Source organism: Cicer arietinum, chromosome 6 (assembly GCF_000331145.2).
Source record: "Cicer arietinum cultivar CDC Frontier isolate Library 1 chromosome 6, Cicar.CDCFrontier_v2.0, whole genome shotgun sequence".
In the NCBI taxonomy this organism is placed as follows: Eukaryota; Viridiplantae; Streptophyta; class Magnoliopsida; order Fabales; family Fabaceae; genus Cicer; species Cicer arietinum.
Window position 1 is genome coordinate 2,301,176 of NC_021165.2, and position 23,772 is coordinate 2,324,947.

Here is a 23,772-nt window from a genome sequence, read left to right on the forward strand (position 1 = left end):
AATTTTTTGTTAATTTCTGAAATATTTATATACACTGTTAATATTTTTTATTGTTATCAAAATATAGATAAAGAATGTGTTACGATCTCTATTTTTATTTTAATATTTGGATAAAATTGATAAGTAATAATAAAAAAACTAGACACGTTGATTTAAAAAACCTGGAGTCAAGTAAAGTGATATTTATATATGGCCGTATATGGTAGCTCAAAGTGATATGGGAGGGAGTATATTAAGAAGAAACTTAACATTTCATTCTCAAATTGAATACAACTAACAAAAGTTTTAGATTAAACGAGTGTTGATTATTTTGTTTTACTAAATAAGATATTTATTAATTCAAATAAAAAAAATGTATCTGTATAATATAAGTTTAAAGTAAAAAAGAACAAATTTATATCAACTAGATTTATAAAGACTATAACAATTTAACACAATTTGATTGTTTATAATATTTATATTTTTGGATCTTTAACGTTTATTATATTAAAATTATTTATTAAAATCTATAATTAATTAAAATTATTATGTCAATCGAAATTAAACCTACATCATCAGACATAATTATTAAAACAACAAAAAAATCATATTTAGACAATAACAAAAACACATAAAAAAAATCTAAGGTTGATTTCGTACCAAAAAAAAAGTATCATATATCATATCTCTGTAATAGACAAAGAAAAAAAATCTTGTATTTCCAGCTATAGAAAAAAGATCTACAGTTGTATTTTTAGCTATAACTGCTCTGTACTTTTGTTGTGCCAATTAGGAGATGTGATAAAAATGCCGATCAATGTTTTTTCTTCACGCTTCTTTTTTTTTCATTTAATTATTTAATTAAAGATATGCTGACTCCTGTGTAAAAAAAATGTTACATTGTTAACAATGGCTTATTGTGCTTGTCACATTATCATTTTTTACGCAAAAATGTAGCAAACGAATTAAAAAAAAAGTTGAGTATCAAATAATAAAGATACTATCTTTTTATAGAGTCAAAAGAAGATATTTTATTTTTAAAATATTACATAGACTAAAATTATATTTGCTTCATATTCTAAAAATAAAATTACTATTAATCTTTTATTTTTGTCCCATAACAAATGCGTCTTAATGCAATTCATTTATTAAGTTTTTTAAAATAAATATAGAGTTACACTCCACAACATTTTTATTTTTTAAAAAAATTACACAAAAATATACAAGAATAAATTATGTTTTTAATAGTCTACATATATCTTAATATTATTTTATAACAAATATTTACATTTTTTTATTACCATTTAAATATAATAAATTGATATTTTAATTCAATTTGAGAGGAAACATTTCATAATTTTTTAATATTTGAGTACTGTAATTAACTAAAAATTAGATTGAAACACAACAAATATATCAATTACAAGAAAAATTTCCCTTGTACCCCCACACTTTGCCTTGTACCCCCAATAAAATTTGAAAATGGCAAAACTACCCTCAATTTTTTTCACCATTTTGTAAATGACTATTATACCGGAAATGTAAATATTTTTTTCACCATTTTGTCACAAACCGAGCCGTAAAACAGATTTCCGGTAAGTGGCAGTTTTCTGGTAACTACCGGAATACTTGAAACAAGATTTTCGGTACAGAGTAAAGTACCGGAAATGTTAAAACTGAGTTTTCCGGTACAGAGTATAGTACCGGAAATGTTAAAACTGACTTTTCCGGTACAGAAGGGGAAAGTTGTGTACCGGAAATCTTGGTTGGCAAGTATTCCGGTACAGTAGTAGGTTCCGGAAAACTTCATTTTTGAGTTTTCCGGTACAGACCATATTTTTTTTAATTTTTTTTTAAGTTTTTTAATTTTTTTTAATTTTTTTTAAATGTTAACAGATATGGATAATCCACTACTATTAATGGACAAAACATGCGTCGATACTACAAATATTTTTGACACAGATCAGGTATGAATAAATATATTTAATATTAATATTATAAAAATATATTTTTGTGATTAATTATAATTATTTTATTTCAGATATTTGATTCAAGGGATACTGTTGTGAAATGGACAAAAGAAATTGGTATAAAAAATAAAGTTACCGTTATTATCAGAAGATCAGATATAGAGACGAGTGAGAAAGGACGGAGAAATAAATTAATATTAGGTTGTGACAAATGGGGAAAATACAAGTGTGCTGCTAGTTATATTCGAAGTTCAACAAAAAAATGTGATTGTCCTTTCAAGCTTAGATCAAAACCATAAATATGTAAAGGGAGGTACTTCGCATCAACTAGAGTATGACTCTTATCAGCGAAAGTAGTACTCCCGACTAAATTCAACAGATATGCCCTAGCAGCACAGTCAAACCTCTATGCTGCACATTGCCTTCTGAACATCTCCTTCAACCAATCCAATCTATAGTGTGCACCTCTAGTCTTTCTGGTCTCCTCCCAGATCTCTTCCGTGGTCACTCCTAATAGATGGACGGCAAGATTACATGTCGTTACTCTATCTACATCGGGTGGACTGTAGAACTCACCCCTAATAGGCAATCCGAGAAGATTGGCAACATCATCCAAAGTAATCGTCATTTCACCAAATGGCATGTGAAATGACGATGTCTCAGAATGCCATCTTTCAACAAAGGCAGATATCAAGTTGTTGTCGATCATCTTCAAACTACCCCGTTGTAATGGGTTCAGACCAGACAAATTCACCCAATTCTCTATGGGTCGCGGAAGTACCGGCGGAGTAAATTGTTGCATTTTCTTCCCATGCGCAACAATTTTCAGCAATGGTCGCTCTTGCATACAAAAAAAAATATATCACATTAAAATTAAATTTAGACAACAAATAATAATTAATTTAAATACGTGATAATTAATTTAATATACCTCGCCAAACCATAGTCTAGCTGAAACATGATAACGGTATCGTGTAAGGACAGACAAATCATAAGGTCCTTCAGGATACCGTGTGAGCTCACCAGGTCCCTCAGCTCCATCATGTTCCTCCTCCATATGCTCTCCCTCATGAGCAGGTGCAACCTCCTTCTGCTCATGTACATCCACCTGCTCGTGCACCATATGCTCATGTACCACATCTTCCTCATGCACTGTAGAAGGCTCCCCCTGATCATTATGTCCCTCATCATCATCTTCAATAATCATACGTCTTCTTCTCCTTGAAGCTGTCGGTCGAATCCTCTCTGGGGGATTCATCGGAGTCGATGTAGAAGTCTCAGTGTCCCGTGTAATTCGTATGATTTTGCCGTCTCTTCCTCGTGCACCCACTGAAAAATTAAAATATTAAAAGAATTAAATCACAATAAGTTATAAAATTATAATTAATTAAATTAAAAAAAAAAGATATACATAACTTTCGGAAAACTTGATGCTCAAGTTCTCCGGTAACTACCGGAAATGTTGGCAATCAAGTTTTCCGGAACGCTTTCTGTACCGGATATGTTAAAAATAAGTTTTCCGGAACACTCTTCTGTACCAGAAAACTTCCTACAAGATTTCCGGTACCGGAAAACTTTAAAACAACGTTTCCGGAATACAAGCTCTGTACCGGAAAACTTGTTTCTCAACTTCTTCGGAAATTTTGAAAAAAAACTTACTCTCTGTTCCGGAAATGTGAAAGTGTGGAATGATAATTTTTTGAGGTTTTATTATTTATACGAGGGCAAAATAGTCATTTCATTCTAAATTTGGGGGTATAGGTATAATAAGGAGGGTACAAGGGAAATTTTTCCAATTACAAATAAGAAGGCGTGTGAATAGATAGGTATTTTGCTAGTAGCCCCAAGTTTTCATATGTAAAATATTTGCAAAATTAATTCCACCAAAATAAAATGAATTTAATTTATATAACAATAGTGTAAAATATATATTTTAAATGAATAGATTATTTCTTTTTAATTGACAAAGTGGATGGAAATTATAGTGAAATAAAATAGAAGGAAATAAATGAAGAACCGTTGAGTGATGAGTGTTGGTTCGTTGAAAAACTACGCACTAACGCAAATCTGAAGCGTGGCGCGCAAACTCTGCTCCATTCTAATTTCTACTCACGAGAAGAATCACGTCCCCATTACCAAATTTACCGGAATACCCTTTTCTGTTTTTGCATTATTTCCTCTCAGTCATTCATTCGTTCATGAACCAACCTTCCCACTTTCTCTCCATGCCATCATTGCTCTGAAAGAAAACCTCGTACGGTATCTAAATGTCGGTATGTTTTTTTTTTTTTTTTAACGTTTTGTCTTGCACATGTTTGTTTTGTTTGTCCATTGTTTTGCGTCATTTTTGTATGCTCCTCCTATATGGATCTTTTTTTATTGTTTAGGAATTATTCCTCAAATGCTTGTGGTACATTTACATGTCACTAATTTTGTTTATGTTTGTGATGGATTATATTGATAATTAACTAACTAATTGAGATAACGAAGCTAGATCTTCTCTTAGAAAATTAATTAATTTGCAACAAATGGGAAATATATTTTCACATTATGTATTCTATGACGTTGATCAGTGAAGACGATGATTCATTGGTGAAATTCTGTAAGGATGGGAGGTGAAATAATGGGTACACTACACGGTGCATGCAGTCACATCAATGGTGTTATCAATTTCACATCTTTGCTAATTGTTTGAATCTTTATTACCTTTGAAGCTGCTAATGCATTCTACCTAATTCATGAATATTAGGGGAGCCATTGTGTTTATCATCATAGTAGTAGTGTTTCAGATGATCTGTTTTGATTGACTTATTGAAACTTATTTCCTTGCATAAGCACCGTGAGTCTGTTTTGGAAAGCCTGTGGAAACAATTTCTGAATTATGACATATTGATAAGTTGTTTTCAACTTATTTCTATAGGCTCTCTATGATAACTAATGAAAACAACTAACGACTTATATGAAAACAATTCAATTTAATTTGATTTTTATCATAGAAATAACTTATAGTAATCACTTACATGACAGATGTTTATGCTAGAAGCGTTTAATTAAGTTGTTTATCTTTAGTTTGGATTAGCTTATAGTTCATGAGCTTCAATAAACAAATGTTTCCTAACTTTTAGCATTTGATGTGCAGGCTCCAGTAGACCATTCAGATAAAGGGGTTGGAGCTATTCCCCAATCTCCAGTTACCCCAAATTGGACAATTCAAGTTTCAGATGTGAGGAAGAAATTGTTACATAATAGTATTGGTTATCATTGTGATTGTAGAATATATGCATGCCTTTCGCAACAAAACTCGAAACCATATGCATCAACTTCATCAGAAAACTAATAATAAGAATACAGCAAATACTATTTTATTATAGATTACAAATCCATAAGTGCATAGAGGACTCAAACTGGCTCAAAGAAAACAAATTTCGGTTTCATTTGACAAATTGTATTTATTAATTTTGACTGTAATTTTGGTCAATCCTTCAAAACAATTTTTATTTTTGCCCTATTGTCCAGTGTTGGTATTTGTCTGATGCCAAATTATTGAGAAGTTTATCTATTTCAGTTATCTCTTGATGGAGAAATCCTAAGTTGATTTATTTTTTACTTTTGGAAGATAAAAACAGTTAAGGTAAGCAATGTATCAGTGGCTACTACAGAGAAGGATATCAAAGAATTCTTCTCATTCTCTGGTGACATTCAATTTGTTGAGATTCAAAGGTCAGAGCCCTTGCAAATATATTTATCAATTTTTTTCATCATTTTTATGAATGTCATTGTTTAAATTTTTTGGCGAAATTTCAACCTCAATCACTTTGATGGCAATTTTGCAGGGAAACTGAGAGTACTAAGACTGCATATGTTACCTTTAAGAGTACACAGGGAGCAGACACAGCAGTGCTATTGACGGTATAGTTTGTGTATTAAAAAGCTTACAAGACATTTCATAAGAATGCGACGCGTTACGCCGATATATATTATTATTCTCTTCTATTCAAACACCATTGATAAATAGAAAAGTTTAAATAAAGAGATCATTTTAGTTGATTATTTTAATTTTTTTTCTTTAGTATAAAATCATATACTCATGCTTCTCTTTTTAGTATAGGGTTCCAACATAGCTAATTCTTCTGTCACCATCACACCTGTTGAGAACTACCATCTGCCTCCTGAAGCTATTCCGTCTAGTCCAGTAAGCACCTAACTTATTGATTCAATTATTAAGTATTTATTTCAATTTTGTTAAACACAGTTGTTCATTTGCTCCTTGTGCCTATAATATCAGTATCCAATCAGCCGAGCAGTACTAGTTTTTTGTGTGTGTGTGTGTGTGTATGACTCATTAATTTAGCAGGTTTTGAAACATAGCTTCATAATCGCAGACAAATTTCTAGGATGTGTAATAGATTTGTCATGTTAGCAACAAACATTTGCTGCTTAATAATTATCCATGATTGCATCTTGCATGAAGACCAAATTACCTCTAGTTATACTCTTCTAAAAAAGTTGTTTGAAGATAGACTAATAACTAAATGATCACGCATTATAGTTACATGCAGAATCTCCGCAAGGCTATACAACTTCTATGCTTCCCACCCACCTAGGTGGGTATCTAAGACCCTGTTTATGATGTGAAAATTTTTATTTTCTAAGGTTTGTGTTCATTTAACTCGTTAACAAGGAGACGGGAGACTCTTGAAGTGAACAACTAAGTGCATATGAAAATGGTTTAACATTGTCTCATATTTAGAAATTGTTTCTAAATATTTGTCTGCATTTCCAAAAATAACGAAAATGCCAAAATATTTCTAATCTGAAGTGCTCTTTTCACTGTTCTGGACCAAAAGCAAACTCCTGCTGCTGTTAAGAAGGCTGAAGAAGTGGTGAGCACCATGCTTGCAAAAGGTTTTGTTTTGGGAAAGGATGCACTAAAGAGAGCCAAATCCTTTGACGAACGTCATCACTTGTTGTCAAATGCTTCTGCAACCGTTGCTTCCATCGATCGCAAAATCGGTTTGAGCGATAAACTAAGTATTGGAACAGCTATAGTAAATGAAAAAGTGAGAGAGATGGATGAAAAGTTTCAGGTTTCTGAGAAAACAAAGTCTGCTATTGCTGTTGCCGAGCAAAAGGCGAGTGATGCTGGAACTGCAATCATGAGCAATCCTTATGTATCAACTGGAGCTTCGTGGGTCTCGAGCGCCATTACGGCTGTTGCAAAGGCGGCTGAAGATGTAAGCACAATGACTAAGGAGAAGGTTGAATTGGCTGAGGTGGATAAGAAAGAGATCATTTATAGTGAAAAGAAAAGTGCAGCTGATGAATTGTCACATATACACTCTGAGAAACCTTCAGCAGCTGAGAGTTCTCCAAAAGGGCCTGTTATATCAGGTGAAGATAGTAAGTTGGCGATTATATGAGACTTGAGTTGATTCTCAAATCTCAATCCTTCACATGCTCATGAGTACAGTTGCTTTTGATTTAGTTTTGCTTAGTTATAGTGAGAGTCTTCATTCAATCTTCAACTGTTGGAAGTTTTTTCTTTGTGTGTGATGATAATTCTTGTTGATTTTGTAGTGATGTAAAAGTTGTCTAACAGACATGATTCGTAAACGTATATGGATGAACATGTATGAAAGGTTATTAATACTTATCAGTCAATATATGTACTATGTTTTTGTTTGCTCTTTACACACTTCTTGAATCTAAGACTTTGGACTTTGATGTAAAGTGAGGCAGGCTATTCCAACAATTTGGAGGTTTCTTTTGGCTTCTTGGAGCTGTTTTCCATATGATTGCTCTCCATTCCACTAAAACAATGCAAATAATGAATTTTAAATGAAATCAAATAGCAATTCTAGACACATTTTTCGTTGATATATGTCTACATTGACAAAAAAAAAAAAAAATATACAAGTGGATGTAATTTGATTAACTGTTAAATATTAATGTTTTTTGGAATAGAAGAGGGTCTCAAGTCCAAATACAAAAACTACAAAACAATCGGTCGAGAAAAAAAAATCATAGACGAATAAATAAAATGTTGCAAATATTAAATTTAATAATTGAGAGTAAATAATATTGAAATTTATCTTCATCTTTATAATATTGAAAGAATTTAATAATCATCATTATAAAAAAAGTTGCACTTTCAATCATACTTCACCAAAATTACAAAATAAATGTATAAATACAAGTAAAATATTAACAATAAAAAAAAATATTTCATAAAAAAATATACAAATGAAAATTATTGATATAAGTAAAATGGTAAAATATCAAACAAGTATTTATAAAACATGTAATCAAATAAAAATATTATTATAATACAATAAGAATATAAAATAAAATATATCGTAAAAATAAGGTAAAATAAAATATAAATAATATTTTATATAAAAATGATAGAGAAAATGATGAGTAGGAAAGTGAGTTGGGGGTGTGTGGGTGAAGAAGGGAAGTTGAAAACAAAGTGAGAGATAGAAGAAGAAGAAGAAGAAGGAAAGGGTTTTCAAATTTACATTTAGATCGAAGGGTGTTGAAATTGAAATTGAAATTGAAATCGAAAAGGAAAAGGGAATGGGTTTATCTTCAAATTCAATTTCAAAGGAATCGATACAATTATGTATATTCGATTTGAGAAGAGGCCAACACGAAGGTCAAGAGCTCGACAAAATCTTGTTCTTCTTCCCCGCCGGTTTACCTTTCTCCCAACAACTCTCTGTTATCGGTCTCAGCGAAGGACTCATCACTTTCACTAGGTTCTTCTCTCACTTTACCCTTCATTTCAATTTTCATTCTTTTTTATTCTAATTTCTATGCGCTTTCAATTTCAGAATTTTCTCTCCAGAGGCTGCTTGTGATTCCATTGAAGCTGAAAGACATTCTCATGTTTTTCACGAGCCTGAACCCGATATATGGATGGTCATGGTCCGTTTCTTCCCTTTTATTGCTTAATTGTGTCAGTCTCTGTCGCTGTCATTATATGAAGTTCTTCACTGCTTTGTAGGTGGTGGAGAAAAGCAATGATTCAGAACCTATATGGAGAGATGATGCATTGAGAAAAGTTCTCAAGGAAATTCACTCGCTTTTTGTAATGTTTCATGGATCTGTAAGAGCTATGCTGGAGAAAGAGCCTGGTGGAGGATTAGTCAGACGTCATTTGTATTCCTTTATCATGGATTATTTAAGGGGTAAGTCATCGCAAACCACCATGCTTGTTAAATTCATATATCATAATCATTTTTCACTAGAGTTATGATTCAGTATATATTTCATTGTAAGTCATAATTGTCAGCGTGTATAAACCGGTCTCCGTCGGATGATTGCTGCTGTGGTAATGGTTAAGTTGCTGTATCAAATGGTTTCCTTTGGATATGTGCTACCTGACTCATGCTGAAGGAGCTATCTCTCCTACAATAACTAAGAATTTTCTCTTTGGGGCAGATTTTCTAGTTGGGAAAAAGCTCCTTCTACCATCATTTCGTGATTGCTTAAAGGAACGTGGAACTGTGCAGATGCTGACAATAACTCGCGAGGCTGCAATTGAGGTTCAGGTTAGATAAGTTTTAGTTGTGATGAGCGAGCAAAGCTACAAAAATCATATAAAATTAGAATTATAGAACTTAGAATATACTATTTTGCAATTTAATTTCTAAAGTTGTTTCATGCACCCTTGTTATCTTGTGTGTACTGGTGGATGGTAATATCAGCTGTTGTAACTCTGTCTCTCTGCCCTACTATTTTTCATCTTATTTTCCTGGTTATACTTAAGGAGTCCTGTTTACATTATGTTGCTATGGGGCTTTAGTTTCATTATATTGTAGATGATGTTTGTGTGCTTAAGTTACATTCGGAACACAAATAATCGGCTTAGCTGCCCCTGTTAGATGTTTCCCTTTCATTGTATGATGGCATTAATATTTGCAACTTTGGATTATAATCTTTATACACAATCAACTAAATATATACTATCTCTCCTATCACATAGTCTGTGGGAGTGGTGTAGCATGTTTTATGCTAGAATTTTGGACTTCTCCATATAATAATATTAACGAGGATTACCTATAGTTTCAGTCATTCATAAGTTGACTTTATCATGCAAATATATTGATTTCAATCAAACAAGGTGAAACTGCCTAGTGAGTCACCTCATAACACGGGTTTTGATGATTTAGCTGTCATGGGAGAGCTGTAGTTACTCATCAATGACTAGTTGATTATGATGAAATGTGTGTGTGTGTGTTTTTTTTTTTTACTTTTTTTTTATGTATTATTTAAGTTTTTCATGTGTTCCTATCTCAAGATGTATATTTCTCATCTCACTTTTGATCCAGTGTTCAAATAAGATGTTGGCTTGTTAATGAAATTCCTTTTTATTAATTTATTGTTTTGGCAGTCGCTTGTCAGAGTGCTCGAATCTTCTGCTGGAAACACTTCCTGCTACTCTTTGATTTTATTTCAAGACCTGTTGGTGTCTACAACACTATCTCCTGTATGGTTTATTTAACTTTCAAGTGCAATTTTTTTTTCCTATGGTTTTATAGGTAAACTCACTAGTTTTTTTTTTTGACTCATTTGTTAGGATGACACCATAAACTTATTCACATATGCTGTGCTAAGGCTGACTCCGCGTGCTCTATCTTCTGGAGCAAGTTCCTGGTCCTACTTACGGAAAGGAAATACTGCATCTAATGTTGTCACCGACACTAATGCTGCCCATCCAAGCTCTATGTCTGAAAGTTTTTATGGATCATCTGATACATCCCCCGTGGAGGATAACAACTATCATGTTGTGAGGCCCTTGCAGAGTGACAAATGGTCCAAGGGAAAAGATGGTTATCTTGTCACTGATTTATGGGGTGCAGAGGTTGGTACATGGGTGTTTGCTTCTCCAACAGTTTTGCTTCAACAGACAGGGGAGAGAATGTATCTTTGTGCTTATCAGCACAGGAGCCTTACTTTGATGCTTCTTATTCCCATATCCTCCATACCTAATGGGGAGCAAGGTGTGTCGGCAGTGAAGCAACAAGTTCTCGAAAATGTTAGTTTCTATTTTCGTGTATATTTTTTTCCTAATGAATTCTCACAAGTTTTTATACATAGTATGAACTGCCACAAAGTGAAACAAAACATCGTGGCGTTTTCCATTGTTTGGGTCCTCTCATTGGGCTAGGCCTTAGTCAACCTCAAAAGGTGGCTCATGGGGTGAGAATTTTTCACTCTAATACTATCTTAGAATTTGCGTTAGGTCAAACTTAATCCCAAAAGCTAGCTTGTGGGGTGAGGATTGCTCAAGCCTTATGCAGACTAATTTGGCCATATCTTTAGCTGATTTGGGATCTCATCAAACTCCTTGCATGATACGATGCACTGACATGATCCCTATTTGGTGTGGTGTGATGGTTACACATATCCTTGGGGATTAGTTGTTACTCTTTCTGTTTTGTTCCCTTTCGCAGACAAGAATTTGCAAATGCAGAAGGGCAAAGATGTGTATCTTGTGTTATTATATTGAATTCTGTTTTAGTTTTATTAACATTTGTTTGAACTCCGTTAGTGAAAGCGACATGAATTTTTTTTTTTGAGAACCTTGTTAATAAATATTGATGAAACTTCGTGCCTTTTTGCATTATTATCCTCTAATAATGTACTTCATAAGAGAAATAAATTACATGTTATTATTTTTGTTTATACTAATCATCGATTGAACTCCAAATATCTGGTACTCTGCTCAAATGATGCCGCCACATCTACTATCGTGTGTTCATCAGGCAGACTGGCTGAGTACTAACATTGCAAAATGTTCTTCAGTACAATTTTTAACGTGTTTGTTATTTTAATTTCATGGCTAAATGTTCTCAAGTGACAAGGATTCTAATTTCTTCTGCTTGTTGATCTAGTATTCTTGTTGAATAACAACTGCACAATGGTTCTCATATTGAATAAAATCTGAAATATTTAAGGAAAGTATTTTTTTCTCTAAACAACTACTTTTCTTTGCTGAATACATCAGGCGTCACTTAAGATATTGAAAATTGAAGAGAAGCTATCCAAAGGATGGGGTGGTGAGAATGCATATCACGTCAGTGGGTACCGCTATCTGTTAGTGGATGGTGATAGAAATGTATCCAGGGCTTCTCCAGCACCTAAAGTTACAACTTTAACTAAGGTAGGGTGTTGGCATTGCATTGTATTTTGATTTCCGTCTTCAGTTAATTTTTTTAAAATCAGCATGTGATATACATGTTATAAATTGAAAGGTATGACTTGTTATTCAAGGTTCTACTTTACTCTAACTCTAGAGATCAAACTTCTAACAGAACTGCTTGGTGGTTGACACTGTAAAATTTTCCCAGACCTAGTGCACTCACTGCCTGCAAAATAACTAACTTGAAAGTTGAAAACAGTTTAAACTTTGATTTTTATACCTGGTGCAGGAGTCCTTACTTGCTATGAATAAGCTAAGACAGGAGGTTGAGTTGGAGAAGAGTCGAGCAAAACTAGAAGGCCAAAGTTGTGAGAAAGATCTAGAAGTTTGCATTAGAGCAAAAAATAATGCCTGGGTTATTTCCCGAGTTACAAGAGGGAAGGAGCTTTACATGGTTCTAGAGAAAGCCAATGAAACTCTTCTATATGCCTCAGACGCTGTTGAGAAGTTTAGTAACAGGTATTCTATTGGTTTCCAATCATAAATAACAATGTATTTCCTATGCCTAAATTGCTATCCTACTTACAATGAGACTGACACATAGAAAAGGAAAAATTGGTATGATCTTACCGATTTGAAGTTAATAACCATTTTACCTGAGTGATACTCTATCTTCATATTCTGAGTTTGTGGTTAGGATTATTAGTTATTGCAACAATTTCCTTCTGAAGCTTGTGTCTTTGAGCTTTCTAGTCCATGAACCTGTGAATTGTGAAAGTAAAGGGAACTAACTTGGCAGGCCTGGGAGGTTTTCCGACATTTCAGCGATAAAGGAACTGAGTATCCTTTCACTAACCGAAAAGATGCGTAGTAATTTTTGTATCTTTGAATATTGCAGGTATTGTGATGGAACTTTTTCACTGGATTAAGGAAGCCAGTTTGTGCGACATGAAGAATAGGACACTTGGCGGTTTTCTGACCTTGTTTTCCCCAATAAGGTTGGAAAGTTTTCCTCTATTGAAGTTTCTGACCTGTAAATTAGCGAACGGAAGAAAGAATTCTACTATGTGTACATCTTTCTGTATATTAAGTGTAATTTTTATTTATTCAAGGCTGCCAAATCAAACCATTATCAATAACAAAATCTGAAATTTAGATTAACCTACTAATCACAAGGAAATCTGTTGTTATCCACTTACCCCACATATGGCAACTTCATCTTTGTTTAAGGTTGGCTGCTACTGCTACTAGGAATTCGATTTTTTTATAGCTGTTTTGTGTTGACGACTGCATCTCTGTATAACTTTTATATTGCTCGATGTTGATTTTAGTTACCAATTGTTATGCGCACTCACCTGGATTTACACAGTATATTTCACTTCTATTTATGATTTTTCAAACTCATTATTTCATGGATTCTTAAACTCAAGCCTATAAAATATTACTTTGATTCTTGAGAAACTTACATATTTCTCGTCAACTTAATTCAAAGCCCGAAACAAACATAAAAATTACATTCGGATGGTGATGCTACCAAAGAAAGAAACAGTAATAATATCCAACATGAAAGCGTTGCTAACAAAAATAGATTCAATTTAATTCAAGAATTAGCTTGTTTATCAAATTAACAAGTATAGTTGGCCTGTGTCAAACACGGGTTAATATTTTACTCATAAAAATATATCATACTTTTTATACATTTATATACACACTTAGTTGCAATGGCTTTTGGTTTTCTTTTTTATTTTGGTTCAAATATATTTTTATTTCCTTAATTTTACTAATTAATAATTTTTTTGTTTTCCAATTCCAAAACGTGTTAGAAATCAGAATGAATGGTTAGCTGACAATTCCCTGAGTTGGGTGGTGTGGTAATGCTTTTTTATTTATCTATTTATTTTACATTTTTTCATTGTAAGTATTTTTTTTCTTCATCAAATACTCTTGTGGCGAACAAAGAGAATCTCACGCTCAAACTCAGGTCTTTGCATATTAATATCCTTGCAAGTACTAATTGAATTGTATTTACAAAACTTGTTTAAACAATAATGATATGAAAATTAAAGTAATAACATTTAAGCCACATATGCTTGCCACACCACTAAAAAATATTGCAGTAATTCTATTAAATTGTTTAAAGAAACATATTTTTTTCATTAATAAACTTTTAAAAAATCTATGAATTTGAAAGAAATACACTATCAATATATACATTGTTGTCCATTTTTTTTCACTAAAAAACCAATGACAATCGATAACAATTCACGTGACAAAATATTAAATAACTATCTTTGATTTAAAATTCATTTAATATGACGTGACAAATAAAGAGAATATAATTGGACAACAATCTACACTACCTTTAAACTCAAAAACTATGTACAAAACAATCTCATTCTTTAAGTGGTGCTTACCACTCATCTCCATAAAAAAGAATGAAAAAAATCTTTCAGAATGGGCTTCCCAAAAATCGTTGAGAAATGGGCCTTGATAGCAAAGTAGGGTTTTGATCCGTCAAAAACAAAAACGCAATAGAACTAGGGTTTTGCAATTTAACAGTATAAAGAAGTAGCGAGCGTAGTTGAATCCAATCTGTCTTCATTTTCGTACCTTTCAAATTTCAGATCTCGCTTCTCTACTCTAAGGTGCGTTGCTCCCATTCTACTGTTTAATTTTCTTGCTTTCTTCTATTGTTATGCTTATTCTTTCGAATACTTGCTCCTATGTATGCAATTACTCCATTACGGTTTTACTTTCGTGTTCCATTTTTGTTTTGACTTTTGCTCCTTGATTCCTATTTGTTATGGGTTCGAATTTCATATAAAAAAACATAATGTTGCTGATATTAATTCGAAGACCTGAGTTAGCTAGGAGATAGGTAGAGCCAGCAACTCCTAGATGATAATTTTGGGATATTTATATTTTTCATTTTCTTTAAAAATCTTCCTTAGTATTGCATTTAGGTACTGGTTTGATTTATTTTCGTATTGGAGCTATTTTTTTGGGTATTGCCATTACCAAACCTGTAAAAAAAGTCTCTAATGATGACATAAACAAAATAACTTTCGTTCTTCTGAGTTGTCCGTGCGGAAGATACTTGGAGACCTGAACTGAAGAGACTTTTTAAATACGTTTTTCCCTTTCCCTCTGTCATGTTTTTCGATATGGTCATTTTTATTTATTTGATTAGGTCTTCTACTTGTTTAAGGTCGTTTATTGTTAGATTTATACTGCTTTGAGACCCACATTTGAATAGCCTCTGAGGATGATCAAACCTATAACTTTGGTTCTTCCGAGTTGTCCGTGCGGAAATTATGTGGAGACCTGAACTGAAGAGGCTTTTCAATGTGTCTTCGTTTTCCCTTGTGCTTTGACTTCCATTTATCATGATTTAATTATGATATTTTTTTGTTCTTCGCAATTTATTTTTAGTTTTATCATTCAGTTGCGTGAATTGTTGGTTCAATTGTATCTTGTTGGCTTTTCTAGCCTTATTGAGTGTTCTTTTTTATTCAGTCATGTTGTTTTAAGTTGTAATGTGTTGTTAAAAACTTGCCCGTCTTATTGGTTGTTCTTCTAGTTTTAGCCATGTTTGTTTTTAAGGTCGAATTTTCTAATAGAAATTGTGCGGCTTTTTCTTTGGAATCATCAGATCTGTGTTTTCTAGGAGATATATATGGATAGCAATTTATAAAAATCTCAGTAATTTTCCTGGTGCAACGATTGTGCCACTTCAAAACAAGTGAAAACGTCTCTGAGGATGACAATAACAAAATAACTTTCGTTCTTCTGAGTTGTCCGTGCGGAAGATACTTGGAGACCTGAACTGAAGAGACTTTTATCACGATTTTCTTCCCCTTCCCTCAATGTTTAAATTTAGTATATGATCAGTCTTTTCTTTACTCTATTTGTCACTATAATCAGATCTTCTAATTAAGGTAGGATAGTTTCTTGATTGCTCAATGCTTTGTTGCTCTGTTTTGTTTTATACTTGTTTATGAACGTGTCTTGTTGCTTGTACAGTACCCCTTGAACCCCCTTTTCAAAAGTCTCTGATGATGATTAAACAAATAACTTTCGTTCTTCTGAGTTGATAATGCGGAAATTTCATGGAGACCTGAACTGAAGAGGCTTTATAATACATTTCCTCCCGTTTCCTTTTGCTATGTCTTCTATTTGTTGTATTTATATTTTGATGCTTTTTTGTGTTTGTCACTTATTTTAATTTTTTATTTCAGTGATTAATGTTTATATTGTTCGATTGTGCTCTTGTAGTATTGGTTGTTCTACTACTTGTTAATGTTCTTTTTGGTTTTCTTGACTTGAATCCCCCCTTTAAAAGTCTCTGATGATGATTAAACAAATAACTTTCGTTCTTCTGAGTTGATAATGCGGAATTTCATGGAGACCTGAACTGAAGAGGCTTTCTAATACATTTGCTTTCTAATACATTTCCCTCCTTTGTCTTTTGATATGTCTCCCATTTGTATTTTGATGCTTTTTTGTGTTTGCAACTTATTTTAATTTTTTATTTCAGTGATTAATGTTTTTGTTGTTCCATTTTGCTCTTGTCGTATTGGTTGTTCTACTACTTGTTAATGTTCTTTTTGGTGGTCTTGACTTGAATCCCCCCTTAAAATATAGCCTCTGAGGATGATCAAAAAATTAACTTTCGTTCTTCCGAGTTGCCCATGCGGAAATTACATGGAGACCTGAACTGAAGAGGCTTGCTAATGTATTTTTCTCCCATTTCTTTTGTGCCCCTGCTTACAATTTTTGTGTTATTTTATGATATTTTTGTTCTTTGCAATTTATATAAATTTTGAGTCCTCAGTTCCTAGTTTTCTTGTTCCTGTTTATCATTTTATTGATTGATGTTTACTTTTTACTTTACAGTTTCAACTTCATTAGAGGAATTTGGCAACTGCGTGCCAGCCTCTTCCAAAATGAGGTGATTATTTCTTGTGATTATGTTGTGAAATTAATTGATATCATTATTATTATTTAACTTGCAGTCTAACATGTTTTGTTTTCTTTTACTTCTACAGCCGGCCAATGGAGGAAGATGTAAGTTATTTATTCTCTAATGGTCTTTTTTATCAGAAATTTTCTATTATGATCCTGAGTCTGTTTCCTGGCTTTTTATATTTATTATTTTAACAACCTGGTCTGTGAAATTTCCTTGTTTTGCTATTGGAATGTTTGTTTTGTATGAGTTGACCTGAACTACTCTTTCTCACATTTCCTGATTTAAAATCTTATTTTGTAAAACATTTGTTGTAAAATTCCATAGCTAGGTAAATGGATTCTATTTTATGAAAACTTTGTCAAAATCTTCTACTAGATTGGCTTTGCAGGCTGTGAACAAAAATTTGGTCTGTTGATTTTCCATGCTTGTATTTTTTCTAGTGACTAATCCTGTTTTATGATTTGTTGTCAAAATTTGAATTATCGGTCTTTTCTTTTTTGAATTTTTGTTTTCTTGTTCTTTTCTCTTCTTAAAATCTTGTTGTGCTGACCCAGTCAACATTTTGCAGGCAGTGGGAAAGAATGAGGAAGAGGAGTTCAACACAGGACCACTATCTGTACTCATGATGAGTGTTAAAAATAATACACAGGTATGTTTGTTTATTCTTATCATATATTGTACTGTGGTTTTGTTAGGACTCAAGTTATTTGATGTGTTTTTTTGTTCAAACACTTATGCAGGTTCTGATAAATTGTCGAAACAACAAGAAGCTTCTAGGTCGTGTCAGGGCATTTGACAGGCACTGCAATATGGTTCTTGAAAATGTCAGAGAAATGTGGACCGAGGTGTGCCTTGTTTTTTCTATTTGAATCTAGTCACTTAAATTTACATCATCTAAATGTTCTGCTTGTATGGTATCAGGTGCCTAAGACCGGTAAAGGTAAGAAGAAAGCTCAGCCAGTGAACAAGGATAGATTCATCAGCAAAATGTTCCTTCGTGGAGATTCTGTCATCATTGTTCTTAGGAACCCCAAATAAGCTAGCTAGTATCGTCATCACACTATTGAAGTAGTTGGCTCTTGTTTTTATCTCTAGTTCTTGATAATGAAGTATGGTTAGACTGAAAGCCTTCCAAGTTTATCAATGAATGTTGAGATATTGGTTGAGGATCTAGATTTACATGTGGTTGCTTCAGAAGTCAGAACAAATTTAAGGAATTTGCGGATCTTTTTTTTCTTCCGATTATGTACTTATTAACGTGTACATTTAATGAATGCATGGAATATTTAGCTCTGTAAGGGCCTGTGTTTTAAAATGTTTTGCTTGTAAATTTTACTTGAATTTGAATCTCTTATCTTACATACTTGTGACCGATTTTTACACATTAAAAATATTTTTAGTAGATTTGATGTACAATTTGTAACGTGATTTTTCCTTAAAAAAAAAAAGAAGACTTTGCTGTCACATCTATGAAATGGTACTAAATCCGAAGTAAACATTGGTTTCAATTTCACAAGCTAGAGTTAAGAATTGTAGAAAAAAAATCTTCTAAGTAAAATTATTTTAAAATCATTGTAAAAAGGAGATTTTTTTTTCTCATTTTGGGTTATATTTCTTCTTTTATTTTGGCAGCATGGTCTTAAATTTTTAAATAAAGACCAGATCTATTTTTTTGTTAGAAAGCTATTCTCATTTAAGCCTCTGAAAAGATTGTGTTGATTGGAAATTTGGAATATAAGCAACGTTTTCACTTAGAAAAATATACCTTAAGGTAATTTAAATTGGTTTTCACTTTGTTTTTGGGTGTTAATTTTCATCTGTTTTGAGTTGCATTGGTTGTTGTTACTGGTTAGTTATCACATTATGAAATCAATTGGTTTCTTTTTTGAATCGGACATGCAATTGGTGGTAATTTTTTTTATTCAACTGAACAAGTTTAGACCTTGAAAATTGTATTATTAGTTTTAAATAATCAATGTTAATAATAGTCGTTAATTTTGTTAGAGAATGAATTAAATCCAAGACCTCCTTCAAAATTATTATAATGTTATTTACAACCGTTTTTGAAAACATTGTCATTATTGAAAATGATGGTCTATTTTATTAATATTTTTTCTAATTTTAAATATAAGATAAAGTTGACAAACAAAAAAACTATTGTCGTTGATTAAAATTTGAACCAACTTTTATTTATTTACTTTTTTTTTTTATATATTTGATATCAAAAAGAGTAAAGTGTTATATTTAAGGTTATTCTGAATACAAAGTGACAACACATTGTAGTTCAAAATTGGGTTTGCATTAAAAATTGTTCTTGATTTTTTATATTTAGAAAATCGAAAGGTCGAAGATTTGGAGTGGTAGAAATTTATGTGATATGTCCTCCTCAAATCTAGGTGTGTTTATCGTCCAAAAATCAAATTGCATTGCACCACATCAATAATGTAGTTCAATTTTTAAAAACTTTTTTCAAAAGAATTGATTATTTTTTGAACTAGTTACAGTTCAGATCGGAATCGATTTATAATCGTTTTTTAATTATAAATCGATTTAATATATTTGAACCGATTTTAAACCGATTTTTATTAAAATCAATTCGAACTAGTTTTTATTGAATTGTTTAAAATCAATTTTTCAGTAAATTTTTTAAAAGATTGATTTTAAAATTAATTTTCAAGTGATTTTTTTAAAAAAAAATTGGTTCTAAAACCAATTTAATTGTATCTAAAATCAGATTTGAGACAATAAATAGTGAATTTATTTGAAAACACATAAGTTTCAACACTTAAATGATAAATTTTAAAAACACGTTTCACTTCTTTGATAATGAAAACTACAATTAAGTTTCAACTGTTAAAAGATAAATTTTAAAAACTACGACATAAATCATTCAATTAAATTTCAAAAACTACAACAATACCCTTCTCATTGCAAATTGAAATTCTAATGTTTAGGCAACCTACCAAAGGCAACAAATCTTGTACATATACATATTTTATCTAGGAGTTTAACAATCATTCGAACAATAATAGAAGAATTGAAACAGTTTTACAATGCATGATACGATATCAATTATTAACGAGTGTAACAGCAATCGAACAACTTGCAGTATCTTGGGAAGAAAGTATTTTTACAAAAAAAACAAAAAAAAAAAAAGACATTTCATTATGTATAGGTAATAATATAATAAGTAATAACACACTGTTAAATACACCTTTATGTATCTTACCTTGCTCGATTTGGTCAAGATCCTCACTAGTAATAAATGATATAGATGCTTCGTCGAGCCAATCTTGGGTACAAGAATACTCCTCATAGATAGACTTCAAACATGAATATAATTTTTCCTTCAAAGAAGTGGCGTCATTACTAGTTTAAAACCATAGTAAAGTTGATTTGGCATTCATATCACAATCTTTACTTTTCATCGAGGGTCTAAAATCATAGCAATCAACAACAACATACTCAAGCAAGTAGGATTTCCCCAATATTTCTCGTATTTCGCCTTCATCTTTTTAGTCATTGATTTGGCTTTGTATCTTCATTATTACATATTTCAGCAATTTTCATCCCGACACCGAAAACCTAAAACATATACGAGTTGCTTGTTAAATAAGAAGATTCTGAAATACGTAGTGTCGCTTCACGAAATAACTTCAAGAATGGAAGAATTAAGGCAACATGCTCCCAATCTTTAGGTGTTGGTACACCTTTTTCCTTATTCCCTTCATTAACATATTTCTGGTATTTGAATTCAAACTCCATAAAGGTCTTTTCATGTTTCAAAGCAACATTTAACATTGTGTATGTTGAGTTTCGTCGAGTCTCATAATCTAATCCAATGCAACCTTTATTTTTTAACTCAGGATCAATACATTACTTAAATCTATCAAACCTCGAAGGAGAACGTCTAACATACTTCATTTGAGATGTTGAATTCCAACATCATTTGAGGAGGTGTTATCCACTGCCACACCAAGTACACGACCTAATTACCAACCGTTCAAGCATTTTTTTTAACTGTTTTTTGGCCATTATTTCACCCATGTAGTTAGTGACTTGAAGAAATTTTAAAATCCTCTTCTGCAACTTCTAATTGTTATCAATGAATTGAGTTGTGAGACACATGTAATTAAAGTCTTGGGTGGATGTCCAAGTGTCGGTGGTGAGACATACTCGATGACAATGTTGTGACAATATTCTTCATCCTTATTTTTTGTGTGTCCCATTGCTTTAAAATATCATTTAAAATATCATGTGTTAGTGTAGTGCGCGATAGAAAGTTAAACCTTAGTTGTAAATCATAAGCAAACTTATGAAAATATGGATGTTCCACTTGTTGAAACGAGATTTTCATGGCTACGAACATGTTCATTAAGTCAACTCGACTTACTTCTTTGTCAAATTTGGGAAAAGAAGGGGATGAACTAACAACTTCCCTATTTGTCATTAAACATGAAGCTAATTTATGCTCCCTAGGGCTAGAAATAGGTCAGACTTTAAAATGTCTGAGTCTAACTTATGATTAATTTTTTTGGCTTAAGTCTGACCTACGACACCAAGTACACGACCTAATTACCAACCGTTCAAGCATTTTTTTTAACTGTTTTTTGGCCATTATTTCACCCATGTAGTTAGTGACTTGAAGAAATTTTAAAATCCTCTTCTGCAACTTCTAATTGTTATCAATGAATTGAGTTGTGAGACACATGTAATTAAAGTCTTGGGTGGATGTCCAAGTGTCGGTGGTGAGACATACTCGATGACAATGTTGTGACAATATTCTTCATCCTTATTTTTTGTGTGTCCCATTGCTTTAAAATATCATTTAAAATATCATGTGTTAGTGTAGTGCGCGATAGAAAGTTAAACCTTAGTTGTAAATCATAAGCAAACTTATGAAAATATGGATGTTCCACTTGTTGAAACGAGATTTTCATGGCTACGAACATGTTCATTAAGTCAACTCGACTTACTTCTTTGTCAAATTTGGGAAAAGAAGGGGATGAACTAACAACTTCCCTATTTGTCATTAAACATGAAGCTAATTTATGCTCCCTAGGGCTAGAAATAGGTCAGACTTTAAAATGTCTGAGTCTAACTTATGATTAATTTTTTTGGCTTAAGTCTGACCTACGACACCAAGTACACGACCTAATTACCAACCGTTCAAGCATTTTTTTTAACTGTTTTTTGGCCATTATTTCACCCATGTAGTTAGTGACTTGAAGAAATTTTAAAATCCTCTTCTGCAACTTCTAATTGTTATCAATGAATTGAGTTGTGAGACACATGTAATTAAAGTCTTGGGTGGATGTCCAAGTGTCGGTGGTGAGACATACTCGATGACAATGTTGTGACAATATTCTTCATCCTTATTTTTTGTGTGTCCCATTGCTTTAAAATATCATTTAAAATATCATGTGTTAGTGTAGTGCGCGATAGAAAGTTAAACCTTAGTTGTAAATCATAAGCAAACTTATGAAAATATGGATGTTCCACTTGTTGAAACGAGATTTTCATGGCTACGAACATGTTCATTAAGTCAACTCGACTTACTTCTTTGTCAAATTTGGGAAAAGAAGGGGATGAACTAACAACTTCCCTATTTGTCATTAAACATGAAGCTAATTTATGCTCCCTAGGGCTAGAAATAGGTCAGACTTTAAAATGTCTGAGTCTAACTTATGATTAATTTTTTTGGCTTAAGTCTGACCTACGACCTATCATAGGTTTTTTTTTTGTCTAGTTTGGCCTTTTAAAAGTCTAGTCTGACTTGAAAGCATATTTAAAAGCCTATTTTTCACATTAAACTATTTAAATAGTATATTTTATATTTTTTTAAAATAAGCTAAACTAGACCTTTATATATAACCAAATCTAATAAAATTATAACTAGCAAGTATGCAACAATCTTTCAAAAAAATAAAGAAACAAAATGAGCCTGTAATTAACAAATTTAAAATACTAAATACTAATATTAATAAAAAATAACAACGTTAATATATATATAGAGTATAGACTTTTTTTAGAGTAATTTTCCAGAAAGCATTAATTTTAACGTTCGAAAAAAAAAACACTAAATAACTTGTCAAAGAAATTTATCCAATTTTAAACATTTTAAAATTAAAAAAAACAAAAAAAACAAAAAAAAATCCTCTTAAAGAATATGAAGAAACAATCGGACTCTGAAGAAAAATGTAGGAGTGTAAGTCCAGAAAAAAAAAATGCATAGTAAACTGTTGTGTCATATAAATAAAATTCAAGACCTTATTTTTTTTTTTTACTTTTAAAATTAAAACAAATGTCTTACATCAATCTACATACATATATATATAGTGTTAATGTACACCCTTTACAACAACAAAAAAGTATAGCATATAACAACTAATCAATATAGGGTCACACATGTATATATTGTAAACACCAACTCAAACACATAACAAAGATGAAGCCAAATAATTAAGTGTCCTGGACAAGCACTCCACTTGAGACATAATGCACAATCAACAGAAACGTAACAAATCATAAAATAAACTAAACATTAACATGTTTATTTGTAAATCTTGTGCAGGATAAATGAAAGCATTAAACTTTCCATGTATATAAAACAAAACAAAAATTAGAAAGTATTATTACATTAGATACACTTTAATCAACAAGTGCATAACCTTTCAACGTAAGTAGTTATTTCTTGGTGTGCT

At 31.9% G+C, this 23,772-nt stretch overlaps 4 protein-coding genes and 6 non-coding genes across 14 annotated transcripts; 9 read left to right on the top strand and 1 right to left on the bottom strand.

Annotated features, from left to right (window-relative positions):
• Positions 1 to 2,392: 2,392 nt before the first annotated feature.
• On the bottom strand, positions 2,393 to 3,337 carry LOC105852231 (uncharacterized). Of its 2 annotated transcripts, none has more exons than XM_027336196.2 (2): positions 2,881 to 3,337; positions 2,393 to 2,620 (listed from the first exon to the last, which is right to left on the bottom strand). In XM_027336196.2, exons 1-2 carry the CDS (start codon positions 3,205 to 3,207, stop codon positions 2,609 to 2,611), a joined length of 339 nt encoding a protein of 112 aa, XP_027191997.1. In that variant the 5' UTR covers positions 3,208 to 3,337; the 3' UTR covers positions 2,393 to 2,608. The 2 variants fall into 2 exon arrangements, with proteins under 2 accessions (XP_027191997.1, XP_012572055.2); XM_012716601.3 differs by having other exon boundaries at positions 2,393 to 2,789.
• A 619-nt stretch (positions 3,338 to 3,956) lies between these two features.
• On the top strand, positions 3,957 to 7,640 carry LOC101514279 (binding partner of ACD11 1). 2 transcript variants are annotated; one of them, XM_004503272.4, is made up of 6 exons: positions 3,957 to 4,222; positions 5,089 to 5,172; positions 5,566 to 5,669; positions 5,783 to 5,858; positions 6,058 to 6,141; positions 6,797 to 7,640. In XM_004503272.4, the coding sequence occupies exons 1-6, from the start codon at positions 4,217 to 4,219 to the stop codon at positions 7,367 to 7,369; spliced, it is 927 nt and encodes a 308-aa protein (XP_004503329.1). In that variant the 5' UTR covers positions 3,957 to 4,216; the 3' UTR covers positions 7,370 to 7,640. The 2 variants fall into 2 exon arrangements, with proteins under 2 accessions (XP_004503329.1, XP_073225951.1); XM_073369850.1 differs by lacking the exon at positions 3,957 to 4,222 and adding an exon at positions 4,335 to 4,359.
• Positions 7,641 to 8,359: 719 nt separating this feature from the next.
• On the top strand, positions 8,360 to 13,449 carry LOC101514599 (vacuolar fusion protein CCZ1 homolog B-like). Of its 2 annotated transcripts, XM_004503273.3 has the most exons (10): positions 8,360 to 8,710; positions 8,786 to 8,879; positions 8,959 to 9,142; positions 9,247 to 9,285; positions 9,396 to 9,505; positions 10,348 to 10,443; positions 10,534 to 10,992; positions 11,965 to 12,120; positions 12,389 to 12,618; positions 12,998 to 13,449. In XM_004503273.3, exons 1-10 carry the CDS (start codon positions 8,529 to 8,531, stop codon positions 13,026 to 13,028), a joined length of 1,581 nt encoding a protein of 526 aa, XP_004503330.1. In that variant the 5' UTR covers positions 8,360 to 8,528; the 3' UTR covers positions 13,029 to 13,449. The 2 variants fall into 2 exon arrangements, with proteins under 2 accessions (XP_004503330.1, XP_004503331.1); XM_004503274.3 differs by lacking the exon at positions 9,247 to 9,285 and having other exon boundaries at positions 8,361 to 8,710.
• A 1,144-nt stretch (positions 13,450 to 14,593) lies between these two features.
• On the top strand, positions 14,594 to 18,366 carry LOC101515130 (uncharacterized). 2 transcript variants are annotated; one of them, XM_004503276.4, is made up of 7 exons: positions 14,715 to 14,744; positions 16,744 to 16,834; positions 16,996 to 17,050; positions 17,148 to 17,166; positions 17,637 to 17,717; positions 17,809 to 17,913; positions 17,990 to 18,366. In XM_004503276.4, the coding sequence occupies exons 3-7, from the start codon at positions 17,046 to 17,048 to the stop codon at positions 18,104 to 18,106; spliced, it is 327 nt and encodes a 108-aa protein (XP_004503333.1). In that variant the 5' UTR covers positions 14,715 to 14,744; positions 16,744 to 16,834; positions 16,996 to 17,045; the 3' UTR covers positions 18,107 to 18,366. The 2 variants fall into 2 exon arrangements, with proteins under 2 accessions (XP_004503332.1, XP_004503333.1); XM_004503275.4 differs by lacking the exon at positions 16,744 to 16,834 and having other exon boundaries at positions 14,594 to 14,744.
• On the top strand, positions 15,134 to 15,219 carry LOC113787307 (small nucleolar RNA Z159/U59). Its single transcript, XR_003473814.1, has one exon. It is a non-coding gene; the product is annotated as a small nucleolar RNA Z159/U59 (small nucleolar RNA).
• On the top strand, positions 15,355 to 15,438 carry LOC113787308 (small nucleolar RNA Z159/U59). Its single transcript, XR_003473815.1, has one exon. It is a non-coding gene; the product is annotated as a small nucleolar RNA Z159/U59 (small nucleolar RNA).
• LOC113787309 (small nucleolar RNA Z159/U59) lies at positions 15,850 to 15,935 on the top strand. The gene has a single exon (XR_003473816.1). It is a non-coding gene; the product is annotated as a small nucleolar RNA Z159/U59 (small nucleolar RNA).
• Positions 16,148 to 16,231, top strand: LOC113787303 (small nucleolar RNA Z159/U59). Its single transcript, XR_003473811.1, has one exon. It is a non-coding gene; the product is annotated as a small nucleolar RNA Z159/U59 (small nucleolar RNA).
• LOC113787304 (small nucleolar RNA Z159/U59) lies at positions 16,441 to 16,523 on the top strand. The gene has a single exon (XR_003473812.1). It is a non-coding gene; the product is annotated as a small nucleolar RNA Z159/U59 (small nucleolar RNA).
• Positions 16,743 to 16,826, top strand: LOC113787305 (small nucleolar RNA Z159/U59). The gene has a single exon (XR_003473813.1). It is a non-coding gene; the product is annotated as a small nucleolar RNA Z159/U59 (small nucleolar RNA).
• Positions 18,367 to 23,772: the final 5,406 nt, after the last annotated feature.

What these genes read in the sequence shown, in the direction of transcription:
- LOC101514279 (XM_073369850.1), top strand. An exon ending in ACACAGCAGTGCTATTGACG is followed by an intron (nt 5,859 to 6,057) that starts GTATAGTTTGTG and finishes TTTTTAGTATAG; the next exon opens with GGTTCCAACATAGCTAATTC. An exon ending in AAGCTATTCCGTCTAGTCCA is followed by an intron (nt 6,142 to 6,796) that starts GTAAGCACCTAA and finishes CTGGACCAAAAG; the next exon opens with CAAACTCCTGCTGCTGTTAA.
- LOC101514599 (XM_004503273.3), top strand. Translation starts at nt 8,529, where the DNA reads ATGGGTTTATCTTCAAATTCAATTTCAAAGGAATCGATACAATTATGT. An exon ending in GGACTCATCACTTTCACTAG is followed by an intron (nt 8,711 to 8,785) that starts GTTCTTCTCTCA and finishes TTTCAATTTCAG; the next exon opens with AATTTTCTCTCCAGAGGCTG. An exon ending in AAGTTACAACTTTAACTAAG is followed by an intron (nt 12,121 to 12,388) that starts GTAGGGTGTTGG and finishes TACCTGGTGCAG; the next exon opens with GAGTCCTTACTTGCTATGAA.
- LOC105852231 (XM_012716601.3), bottom strand. Translation starts at nt 3,207, where the DNA reads ATGAATCCCCCAGAGAGGATTCGACCGACAGCTTCAAGGAGAAGAAGA.
- LOC101515130 (XM_004503275.4), top strand. An exon ending in GTGTTAAAAATAATACACAG is followed by an intron (nt 17,718 to 17,808) that starts GTATGTTTGTTT and finishes ACACTTATGCAG; the next exon opens with GTTCTGATAAATTGTCGAAA. An exon ending in TCAGAGAAATGTGGACCGAG is followed by an intron (nt 17,914 to 17,989) that starts GTGTGCCTTGTT and finishes GTATGGTATCAG; the next exon opens with GTGCCTAAGACCGGTAAAGG.